The sequence below is a fragment of the Cyprinus carpio genome, chromosome A7 (genome assembly GCF_018340385.1).
Source record: "Cyprinus carpio isolate SPL01 chromosome A7, ASM1834038v1, whole genome shotgun sequence".
Classification (NCBI taxonomy): domain Eukaryota; kingdom Metazoa; phylum Chordata; class Actinopteri; order Cypriniformes; family Cyprinidae; genus Cyprinus; species Cyprinus carpio.
This window is the reverse complement of record NC_056578.1, coordinates 35,864,832-35,877,970: the sequence shown is the minus strand read 5'-3', so window position 1 is coordinate 35,877,970 and position 13,139 is coordinate 35,864,832. Positions and strand designations below refer to the sequence as shown.

General features: G+C 35.0%; 1 protein-coding gene across 2 annotated transcripts in view; it reads left to right on the top strand.

The window, feature by feature from the left end:
- LOC109053549 (calcium/calmodulin-dependent protein kinase type II delta 1 chain-like) overlaps positions 1 to 13,139 on the top strand; it is a 135,785-nt gene that overhangs the window by 80,273 nt on the left and 42,373 nt on the right. Inside the window, exon 14 of one of the 2 annotated variants that reach the window (XM_042760972.1) lies at positions 12,342 to 12,401. The exons of the other annotated variant lie outside the window; for it this stretch is intronic. Within the exon in view, the coding sequence (XP_042616906.1) occupies positions 12,342 to 12,401 (60 nt within the window). The remainder of the gene's footprint in view (positions 1 to 12,341; positions 12,402 to 13,139) is intronic. 2 annotated transcript variants of the gene reach the window in all.

The window sequence follows — 13,139 nt, the reverse complement described above, 5'->3', positions numbered from 1 at the left end:
ATAAAGATGCTTAGAATAGAAGCTACTTTAAACCAATTAAATTGAAGAAAACATGCAATCTAGCAATTTATGTGTTGACTTCACTATACAGCAGTGGTTTTCAATCCCAGTCTTCGCAGCAGATGTCTCGGGTATCTTGAGGCAGATACAGTAGGTAGACATCCAAAACGTCGTTTCTACCGCCGCTCGTACCGCCGCCGCGGCGTCTGCAAAGTGCATTTGCAGCTTTTGACCGCTGAGTGGCGCTTTAATCACAGGTTTTCAAACAAGCTCATCAAAGCACATTTTCGCAAATAGACGTCAGCTTTGCCTCACCGAAGTGTTATATTTTGATTGCAGTCGGGGAAAAATGAAAGAAAAAATATTTAATATTCACAGATGAAAGTTTAGTCCTTATGAAGATATGTGCGTTTCTTAGAATGAATTCAAGCAGGATAAAATGTCAAGCCTATGAGCCTGTGCTTATATTTTCTCTACACCATATTTTAGATTAGACACATTTAAATAGTGTGCAGTATTATTAATATAATATGAATTATGTGTTATATTATTAAAAAGAAAATGTGGTTTAACTTTGCATCGGAGCATTAAAAGTGGTAGCCTATTGTGAGCTAGGCTTGCGTGTTTTATAAATTAGTTTCTTTATTTTAGTAAAACGTAAGGCACTGTATAATTTCGCTCCCATTATTTAGGCCTAATTAAAACAAGTAAAAAACGAATAAATTAAACCTGCACGATTTAACTAAATCATTGCAACTCTAAAGAACGGATGGATTAATAAAACGTCCTCACTTATCAACAAAGTGCACGCGATGTGTAAAAAAAATAAAATAAAAAGAGCTTCATGAAAATAAAACAACATCTATTTAAAAAGCATCAATGGAGTGCTTTCATATAATTTAAGTAAAGTAAAAGATAAAATAAATAAAATAAATAAATAAATTGCAGCCGCATTTAAATGCAGGCTTGTATAATATTCCGTAAAATATCAGCGCAAGATTTGCTCTGCATGATGCTGAGTGTACGCAGCATTTATTCTTATTTGTCTACATATTTTATCTTCATTACAAATCTTGTTTGGGTTTTATTTTGGATAATTGCATGTAAAAAAAAATTTACTTTGTAATGCATATGCAAAATGTGAATTATTATTTATATTCAAGTGTTTGTGCAAAAAATATCAATCAGCATGCATGACAGGGAGGCGCCCTCTCGATCACGTAATTTTTTTCCTAATAATGAAATAACTGAAAATTGTGGCGTCTCACATACATGAGAAATATATCTACAGAAAGCTTAAAATGTATTTTAAACGAATCAATTCAAAACGAAAGCATTATGTAATCTGTGAAGGTTGTATTTCTGTTTAAAGGCGCGTCCATGTGGAGAGAGTCAGCACTGTGAATTTCATCTTGCAGCCGCCCAAGAAAACATTTGTTTATTAATAAATAATTAAAATGTCTCCTTTTTCATAATTATTAGGCTACTTCTGCCTGTGCTTTTTGACGAACTTAATGCATGTTCTTGAGCGTGGAATATATTAAGGCTGGATTATAGTTGTAAATTTAATATAAACTTGCGATTAGTTGAATAATGACAAATGAACGACTAGTAACTAGAAAAATCTTACGTGGGAAGCACCTATTAAATACCATCTAGACATCTCTGTTAAAGTTTTTAAAGAATTTTATACGCGTTTGCATAAATTCTTCTTTCAGAACGGTCTGTAATGGATAGATGCCTTACTGATTTTTCCTCTGAAACACAAAAACGAAAAATTGAAATAAAATAAAATATTAAATGTTTTGAGAATGATTGGGCTCAACCCTCCCCGCGTGTTTGAGACACGCTGCCGAGCAGAGTATGAGCGGAGCGGAGTGATTCTGACTGAAGAGGAGCGGATTTTTTAAAAGTCAGGAGCGTCGTGGTTTTCACTCGCTCCATCACGAATACAATTCATGCCAACAGCCCGTAATATAACTGCATATTTAGCAAGAATTCACATGATAAACATATTTAGCTATAGCTTGATACACATATATCTCTCCGAGATACAGAAGACTATAATGACGGCAATAGTCGAGCGGGATGTTACAGGCTAGTTCTCAAGGAATTTGTCTTCCTTTTACTGATTATTTCCGGTTAAAGCATGATTTAAACAGATACAGCACATTCACACGTAATCGCTGTCGCAATAATGCATTCAAACAAATGTAATCTTACAGTAGGCCACTTCATCTGTATCTGATTTTGAATGAGCAGAAATCTGTAACAAATGCATCGATCTGTAGATAAAATAACTGATGTAAACTGTTATTTTCATCACAAACAAAATTTGCACAGCAGAAAGCAGCAATTATACCTTTTAATGCTGACAATTTTATTAGTTTGGCGTTTGGTAGGACAAAAAGTTTGCACACAATAGCCTAATCCCCTTTGAAACTCTCCTGTAATTTTATTTATTTATTTATTTATTTTTTATTTTTATAAGCTATTATGAACATAACATTTCAACTTTAGCCACGGAGTGAAGGCGGAGCAGTGTTTCTGGTATCAATGAACCGCGGAGCTTAGTGATTATTAAATGATAGGAGCGCGGAGGGAAATTGTTGCCGCTCCACTCTCACATACTCTGCTGCCGAGTGAGAGAGATGTTTCGCCCTATATAACAAGGGCCGTCCGGTGTAGACACAGTTAGACAGTGTCTGCTATATTTACAAATAATTGATATAAGAAATAAAAATAAAATACATAACCTAAACCAGCGGCATAACGAGATGAAAATATAGACTAGAAAACTGATTTAGGCCTACACTTGGTCTGTCCTCCGTCCATGACACTGATTCACTGCGGAGCTGCCAGTTTTAATCTGAACAGCTCTTAAACGCCGAGTGGATGGCATGATGGGCTAGTATTAAAAAATAATATATTTTTATATTAAAACTTGTTTTGAACAATTTCTTTGTCATTTTGAATATTGATTTTAAGTAGGGAGCCAAAAAAAAAAAAAATCGATTTAAATTGTAAATCGGATTTTTTTGTGTAAAAAAATCGGGGATTTGTTTTAGGCCATAGGCCTATCGCCCAGCCCTAATGCAACAGTTTTTTTTTTTATTTTTAAGTTAAGGCAACTTCCTCTGAAATTAAGTTATAATAACTAATAAACTTTATTGCGCTATACAGTAGCAACATTTGAAGTGATCCTAAAACCTTTCTTTAAAGTTGTCCTAAAACCTGTTCTGCAAGTTTGAAAACCCTCATAAGACTGTCCATATGAAAAGAGCAAGAGGATTCACATGTTTATCTCGACCCCCACAAGTTATATAGAACACCCACAGCCCCCTCCAGCTGAACTGAACTCGGTCTGTTTGTTGGCTGTGAGGAACAGTGGGTTCTCATTTTACTGGGTTGAAACATGCCTGCACTCACAGCAGCCCTTCTCTTTTTATTCATTATTTTCCCACAGACCATATTATTATTTTCACTAGACAAAAATAATAACAAATTATCAATTGATAATTAATCATTATTTTTGCCAAAATCATTGTTATTTGTGAACGTAGGCGTTTGCGGAAGGCTTTAAGACCAAGAGGAATCCTCCGTCAGCTGCTCCCGCTTCACAGCGCGCGGGGACTCGCGCAAACTGACCCAACATTTAGCAAGGCAGGAAAACATTCAGTCTGCCTGAAGGAAGACGTATTTAAACAGTTAATGCTGTGTTAAATAGAGAGTAAAAAAAAAAAGAAAAGAAAAAAAATACAACTAGTGTAGGCTATCCTTAAAAAAAACTTGGACCTCATTATATTGAAGTACAAATCCAAACACCAGAAGCCTACACTCTCAACTTTTTAACTGCAGGCAGATATAGGCCTATATTATTGTACATTACAAATATTTGGATTCCTTATTAATTAATTAAATAAATACTTATTTTCTTCAAGAATAAACATTATAAATAAATAATTAAAGAAATAACCTCGATTAATAGCCCTTATTTGTAGGTTGTAGGAGATATGCGAGCGATTAATAGATTTAAAAAAAGAAAAAAAGTGGGTGCTTGGTTTCAGAAACGAATACAGCTCGTAAAAATGCTATGATGAAAAAGTCATGCTAACTTATTAATTCATAGAAATAATTTAATAAAAAATTTTTTTTTCGAGATTCAACTTGAATTTCAATACTATTAAACTGACTCTAAAATCTCAAGGAGTTTATAAGTTGAAACGGTAAAATGTCACAGTGCATGCTAGCCTAAATGAACTCGTATCTTGTATAGTATCCGAAGACTTGAGTGCATGTTAGCATAAAACTAACAATATAATTTGATTTGATATAATTTTTTTTTTTTAAATGAACAATTCCTGTATAAAATGTGACAGCAACCTTTATATCAAACATTTTGAAATCGTCCACAGCTGAGCATCGCAGGAGGCAGATCTGAAGTTATATTTGTTTGTTCACGAAGTGAATGTGATGCACAAAGGTCATTTTTAGATGCAATGGAAAAATAAAGCTGGATAAAAACATACACGAACAACACGCTAAAAAATAAATTACATTTGTGAGAGTTGCATTTTATTACATTCAGAAATAATAACGGCAGGCCTAATAATGCTGTAGGCTAATGTACCAACAGGACATTTTTAGTTCCCTTCACTTTACAACAAAATCCTTTAAATTTAAAAAAATTATCAGAACAGAACAAGAATTACAAAATATATAATTCTAATGGATAAATATAATTGCAGCAGGCTATAATAATTAAAAATAATTTAAAGCGATAATTATAGGCTTATCTCTCTCACACAACAACATAAATAATAAACTAATTAAAAATAGGCTTTGGATTTAAAGCGATAGGCTACATTATGTTGGGCTTATCTCTCTCATTCGGACAAATCCAAACAATATTGGTCCCATTTGAAGCTAAACTCTTTATTCATTAGGTAAAATAGGCTTTGGGATTTCACACGTGTTTCAGTATGACGGAAAAAAAAAAAAAAAAATCATAATTAGGCAAAATTATGCCAAGTGGCCCGCTGCCCCCGCTGCATGGCTCGGTGAACGACTGCTGTTTCCAATGAATATGTGTGCATGAGGCACCAGCGCGATCAAAAGTCACAATTCACAATTATTGTCACACAGTAAGGGCATAATTCAAAAATGCAAAGTGTTAGCAGTTTGAAAAATCAAGAATAATAACAGAGTTAATAAGAATTATTTGTAAATGCTGGGCCGTTCTCATTTCGCTCTGCAAATGGAACCTGAAAGATTATTATTATATTATTATTATTTTTTAAACCAAGAATGAACAGAAATGAAAACATTTTTAAATCCGTATATATATATATAATGACTGTTTAAAAACAATAGCATGCATAAGAGCCTTTGTGTAAAGGTTTATTTTTTATTTTTGATGAGTAGACTGTAGCCTAAGACTATCCTATTTTTAGTGGCTTTTAAGGATGTTATAAATGTATATTATAATGTTATTGTTGTTTTACGTCTTCCTTTCATTCTACAATTACATTCAGTTCGCAATCCGTCCCTTTGCGCCACCTGGCGGTAGTTTCGCGAATGATTTTAACACGCGACTGATTTGCAGTTAACGCCGCGGCCCTGCTTGGTTGAAGAGATGTGGGTTGCTGCTGGAAGAGGTGTTAGTGAGACCAGAAGGGGGTGCTCACCCTTACACCATACTGTAGAAAGTACCATTCTTCAGATGAGAGATTAAACCGAGGCATCTCAGATGAGAGATTAAAACCGAGGTCCTTCTCTCCACCATGACAGCTGTAAAGAGTAGGACTGTATCCCCGGTGAGGCCAAATTGTTCCCTCTATCACCCTCTAAGCTGGCCTTTCTCCACATCAAGCTCCATCTCTCTCTACCAACCTACCCTAAAATCTTGCCTTGCGAGCATGCCCTCTACACAGAAAAAAAGCAAAAAAAATAAATAATAATAATTGAGTTGGGAAAGCCATTTGATTGAATTCTAGTAAAAGCAATGCTCAGGCAAACTGCTATAGAGTTGATGTCGCTACGGAGTTAGAACTGGTGAATCCGGTTTACAGGTTTCATAGAAAGACAATGATGTGCGCCAAATGAGTCGCTGTAGAAACCGAATACTTCAATCATTGCAGTGCACTCAACACGAGAGCCAGCGCAAATGCAATGACGTGTCATCATGTATTCAAGAAGAGTGGCTTGATTAAGTGCTGGAAATAGCAAAGGATGGGCACAGAGTGGTAACAAAATTCTGAGACATTTAGCTACAGTCACACACAGGTATATTGTGCAAACTACTTCATAGTGATGTTTAGACAGCTATAGAAGAATACACATTCACTTTTTTTTAGATTTAACTTACAGATCTCAGCTTTAGTTTTGCTTCAGTTTATTTTATTTTATTTTCTATTCTATTATTTTATATTTTATCACTTTAAATATTTTGTTTTGATATTATATTATATTATGTTAGGTCTATAGTATAAAGTCTCTTGCTCATCTAGGATGTATTTATAAAAAAAAATACAGGGGGAAAAAAACAGGGAAATTGTGAAAAATTATTGCAATTTCTAATATTGGTTTCCTATTTCAATACCTATACTTTCAAATATAATTTATTCCTGTGAAGCAAAGCCGAATTTTCAACATCATTACTCCTGTCTTCAGTGACACATGATCCTTCAGAAATCCTTCTAATATGCTGATTTATTATCAGTGTTGAAACATTTGTGCTGCTTAATATTTTTTTGGAACCTGTTACTTTTTTCTTTGATTCTTTGATTAATAAAAAGTTAAAAAAGAACAGCATTTATTCAAAATAGAAATCTTTTGTAACAATATAAGTTTTTACTATCAATTTTGTCCATTTAACACATCCTTGTTGAAAAAAGTTTCTTTAACTTTCTCTGAATTTTTTTTTTAAGTTTCTTTAAAAAAGAAAGTTAAAAAATTTCTGACCCCAAACTTTTGAATAAAAAAAAAATTCACAGGTCCCAAAAAATATTAAGCAGTACAACTGTTTCCAACATTGATTATAAATCATCATATCAGAATGATTTCTCTAGGATCATGTGACACTGAAGACTGGAGTAATGATGCTGAAAATTCAGCTTTGCATCATAGGAATTAATTATATAAAAAATAATAAAATATAATAAAAAAAAAAAAAAAAAAATAATATTTCACAATATTATTATTATTTTTTTTAAATAATATTCAGTATTTTTTATCAAATAGACAGGCTACAGACTTTATGAGCATAATAAACTTCTTTAAAAAACTTGACTGATCCGAAACTTTTGAAAGGCAGTGTATTATACTGTAAAAAAATAAATAAAAAAATTCTCAGGTAACCTAAAATGTACATCATTTAGTTACATCAAGGGTCAAATCAAATATAGTACATTAAAGTTAAAAGTTACACACTTTTTTGTGTGTTGTACAGGGTTTAAAGATGAATGCTTTTGCTAATGTACCCAAAATGACCGCTCAATGGAGAAAAGTTTTGCTAAGCAAGAAAAAAAATTAGAGGGAACATTGGTTGTGAGCGCACTGAATCAATTTTACTGTGGTTGCCATCGCATCATCATTCAACCACATTCCTAGAGCTCCCTCAACACTGTACATTTTGTATGTCTCCTCAATCAAACACACACAATTCAGGTAATCAGTGCTTTGGTAGAGATTCTAATACCTGAAATGGATGTATCAGACAAGGGAGACTTATGTGTTAGCTAAAAGTTTGCATGAATCTGAATTTATTAAAACATTTCCCTTTTATAGGTTCAATTGACACTGCAGTTGACACCCTTTGGGTGTGACTGTTGTCTGAAGCCCAATTCATACACTAATGGTGCACACACTGCCCTCCTAGGCACTGTGTCGCCAGTGCCTCAAAAGGTTGCATCAGCGCTATCACTGCTAACCTTTTCAGGAAGACATTTTATTAAGCCATGGTGTTTCAGAACCTTTTGTATTATTTGGATATCATGTTTCAGCAACCCACATCAAATAGAGTTTATCTTTCCTCAGGGTGGAACAGGATAGCTTTTAGAAAGTGTGTGCTACTGTGTACTCCTTTCATTATGAGCGAGAACACACACATACATGATAAGTGTGTTGAGTGTTTAGACTTTCAGCATGTGAAAGTAGTGTTTAACAACTTTTTGAACTGCATACACTATGATACTTTCAAGATTAAAGTGCTTCGCTCAAGGCTGGCCTTATTAACGAGAAAAGGAGGACAATCAGCCATCCCCCATCTGCATGTTGAATATATCCTTTGTCGGACAAACCCATTTCATGTCTAGGCATCTCTACTAATGAGATGATGATCTGACAGATTTTTCCCTTTTTCTGTTATTCTCGCTGTAACACATGCAGCATATTTCTCTAGTGGAATTTGCATGTGCCCAAGCCTGAACGTTTGCGATGCAGTGTCCTTCAGACTTGATGTTCTCTCGACTGCTCCTTCAGACTCTTGATGGTCAGGCAGGTGTTGCATGAGCCAGCCCAGCCAGAGGAACAGTCTAAATTAGACAAACACCTGGCTGGCAGTAGCCCACTGCCATTTTTTAAGGATCTCCATAGGGTCCTGGAGGTCCTGAAAACTCTTTTCAACGCAGATCACTAATCACACTGCCTCTGACTTCACCATTTTCAGTTTGGTGGAGCTCTTCAAGATGCTTGAAGAGATCTCTCGTTATCATCAGCTCCTTCTTGGAAGTTGTGGCCAACACTGCCATCTAAGCCCTGTAGGATGAATTAGTCCTTTATTGTCAAGTCCATAGTGGTACTGCAGGTGTACCAGACTGATCTCCTCAAGGCTGACACGTTCTGCACTGCAAACTCCCAGCAATTGTTTCCCTGACTGAGTATGAGAACCTGCGTTGCCTTAGTAAAATCCTGTTCCAGCTCTCTGCGGTGTCCTCAAGGAGGTAAAGGGCACTAAAACAGCCCCCTCAGAAAGACTGGGGTTTGCAGACTCACTCAGTGGCACATTTGTGTCCACTCAGGCATATAGATCTGAGGTCAAAAGCTATGGCTTCCCAATCTCTGTTCCTGGAGGGGTGTTCTTGATCAGATGGTCCAAAAACGGAAGGAGGATTCACACTTGTGCTCCACAACGGTAACTTTGAAGTTACTTATTTAAAAAAAGTAACTCAGATATTTTATTGTAGTTTCATAAGCATTATTTTACTTTAAATAATCTGATTACATAACATGCATTACTTGTAATGTGTATAAACCCTAATGCTCAGGTTTTAGCTTTGGACAGGCCAGTCAGTATACCTTTTCTTTACAAAGATCACTGTGTTCACAATGGTATTGTCAATTTAGAACAGAAAAAAAAAACACACAAACAGAATTCTCTAGAATGTCATTGCATGGTGTAGCATTAATATTTGTTATTAATAGAACAGTTAAAACCCTTAATTTTAAGAGAGTGTCTGCGTAGTTTTGCATATACTGTATACCGCTAAAGTATACAAAGTGGGATACAAAATTTTTCATATTTTTCTTATTATATTTTTGAGAGGGTGATAAGATTACTATCGCTCCATTTTAGGTAATTATGCAGCAGAATTAGCACAATGAGAAAAACATTATCTAATAGCATGGTTATAATAAGGTTTATTTTTATGTTTTACTACACCAAACTGCAGAAAAGGAAGCCTAACTCTACAGAATTTGCAATGGTGAGATGTTCTAGTTATGATAAAATCATTAGTCGTATAATTCTCTAGTTACTAGTATTGTAGTTCTCTAGTTCACTAGTATGTATAGTTCAGTTTTAGATGTAGACTGAAAACCTTTTCAGTTGTATACTTTAAGGTGCCATAGAATGCATTGATACAAAATTTTAAATTGTTCTCTGATGTCCCCAGAGTGTGTATGTGAAGTTTTATCTCAAAATACCAAACAGATACTTTTTTATAGCTTGTTGAAATTGCCACTTTTTAGGGTATGAGCCAAAATGCGCTTTTTTGTGTGTTTGTCCCCTTTAAATGAAAATGAGCTGGTGCTCCCACCTTCCTTTTCAGAAGAGTGTGGAGCTTCAAGAGCACATGCTCGCGGGCATACCGGGTGTTGCGGTTTAACTGGTGGTGACCATGTTACTGATCTCACATTGCTTCCAAATGCAATTTTTTTTTTCTACCACATTCCTATTTACAATCATTCTGATAGCAAGTGAAGGCAGCATTAGTGAAAACAGGCAGAGACAATGGTAGCTTTAGCAACATTAGCCTTACAGAGAGCCAAGAAGCTCTTTTGGAAAACAAAATATGACGTGTGATGCTTACTTTGTATGGAGTCTGAATGTTTGCGCATGTAGCGCTGGTATCGATCCCTCTTTCAGAAGCATTCTTTGCACAACTCCAGCACTTAACTAACCCTTGTTTGCGAGGCAGTCTGGTGTAAAATGTACAAACGTATAGGATTTCTCAGTTTTTTTCCAGGACATTTCCTTCAAAAATGAAATTTAACCACTGTGTCCTCAGCGGTCTATGGAGACTCCTATGTTCGTTGGTGCATCCTAACACACAACACTTTTAATGGCTCTTTGGCGCTGGCATTGTACCTCCAGCAGCTACAGCAAGAAAAAAGTAACGGCGGACCGTTGCTTCTCACTCAGGGCTGTGTATATGCTAATAGGACCGAGAGCGTCACAAATGGGCTGGACCTTCCCCGAGTATGATGTCATAGTAGTGAGAAATCTGGAACTACTAGTGTCGAGAGACTGCTTATGATTTATAGGTATTATACAACAATGAGTGTGTGGATTTTAACCATTATAGACTGGTCGTTTTTACACACTGCAGCCACACAACTGTGTTCAAACACCTTATAAAAGTGATTTTTGCATTTTGTGGCACCTTTAATTGCATGAGTCTGTTCTTTTATAAAATTCTGGATTATTTACTTGTGTAGAATATCCAAACATCCAAGTTTTTAATATCATAATGACCCAAGGCATGATGCCTGTAAAACGTTATTACATGTCTGCTTCATATCCTCTATGGTTTTCTACATTGATCCCAACAGCAAAATAGGGTTAAGTTTAATTGGCTTAACAAGGATGAAATGAGCATTAACATGATTGTCAGGAAGAGCCTTCATGCAAAATAGAAACACGTACTCACGTGAATATGTTACAATTACAGAAAAGGATATAACCGTAAAATGCAGATTATGCTCTGAGGAATCATATCTCACACAATAAACAGCACACACATCTGTCAAAGCGCCTGACAGGAAAAGCAGTGTTTAACATTATGCTAATGCATTAGCTTGAAGTTTAAAATAAAACATTCCCGTGTTTCAGGCTGCTTGCCTCACGCATATTTCCCACAGCAGCTCACTGTTTCATCCGCTATAGTTTTAGATGCATTTTGTCCATAGAAATGCGTTATTCACCACTGTAAATTTACATGACTGTCGGAAGTTTTCCGTGCAGTGGGCAAACGCGACTAATCGATAATGACATTTATTGTCGATTATTTTCATTATCGATTTTTATTGATAAGTTGTTGCAGCCCTAAACAAAAGTTTGTCTCTTCTCTGAGAAATGTGCTGATCATTTCCTGCTTTTATGAAGCCCCTCCCTCAGAAATAGGCGATGGGCTCTGATTGTTAGTTAATAAGCAGGGATTATGGTGCTTATCTAGGACGTGCTTCAACAACATATTTTATGTTGTGTATATGTAGTGTGCATTTTTGTTCTTATTTTTAATCTTTATTTTTAATCATTAACATTATATTTACATAACTTTTATCTCATGATAATGAGAAAACAACTGTTGTTATGTCGATATCATGAGAAAACAACTTTTGTTATGTTGAGAAAATTAAGTCGTGATCAGGAGAAAATTAATTCGAGGTAACGAGAAACCAACTATTGTTATGTTGAGTACACAAGAAAATTAAGTTGAGATAATGAGAAAACAGCAACTATTATGTCCCAAGACCACAAGACTTCCTTGGCCTTTAGGACTTCCGTACCTGTTAGACTTTTATGGCTTTTGAATAACTTATCATTTCCACAGCATAATTTGGACAGAATTCTAAATGCCATTTTGCATAAATGACAGTTTCCAATAAAAAAAAAAAATATTATTTGACGTCCAATTCTGCTGTAGTTGAGGAATAGCCTAATTAATTGTTGTCAAGAGAAATCATTATGATCAAATATGCTAATTAACTATTCTATAAACATCCATGTAATGCAAGCCATATAATTTGTTTAATTTTTTTTTTTATTTGAGATAAATAGAATTTGACATTTCCCATGCTCGTTTAAAGCTTTGCTTGTCTGCCTCTGTCCCCACCTATAGATCAACAACAAAACCAATGTAATCACCAGCCCTAAAGAATCTGCCCCCTCTCCTGCTCTGGTATTTTGCCTGTATTACTGTTTGTCAGTTGCGTTTTCTTACCACTGGCTTCACATCTCTCTCTTTCTCTCTATTTCTTTTTTTTTTTCTTTGTTAGCATGCCTTTTCTCTTTTAAATCAATTCAGCACCTTCTTCATGTGTGAAATCCTGCATTAAAATAATGCAGTCAGTCAAATAATATATTCTGGAAATATGGAAATAATAAAATATTCTGGAAATGTGACTATGTACTGTATAGAAAGAGAGAAAGAGTAAATACAAATGTTTTTCAAATAATAGTAGAAATTTCGGTGACAAAATGAAGGGTTAAATCAAGTGTTATGTATTTGTCTTTATTACATTTACATTTACATTTAATCATTTAGCAGACGCTTTTATCCAAAGCGACTTACAAATGAGAACAGTAGAAACAATCAGATCAACGAGAACAACAACGGTATACAAGTGCTATGACAAGTCTCAGTTAGTCTAGTACAGAACACGTAGCCAGGGTTTTTTTTTTTTTTTTTCTTTTTTTTTTTTTTTGGTAATATGATAGAAAAGAAAAAAAAAGGTAAGTACTAGTATTAGTTGGTTAAGTGCTGGCAAGAAAGATGAGTCTTTAGATGTTTTTTTGAAAATGAGTAAAGACTCAGCTGTTTGAATTGAGATCGGGAGGTCATTCCACCAGCTGGGAGCAGTCCAGGAAAAAGTCCGTGAGAGTGATTTTGAACCTCTTTGGGATGGCAACACAAGGC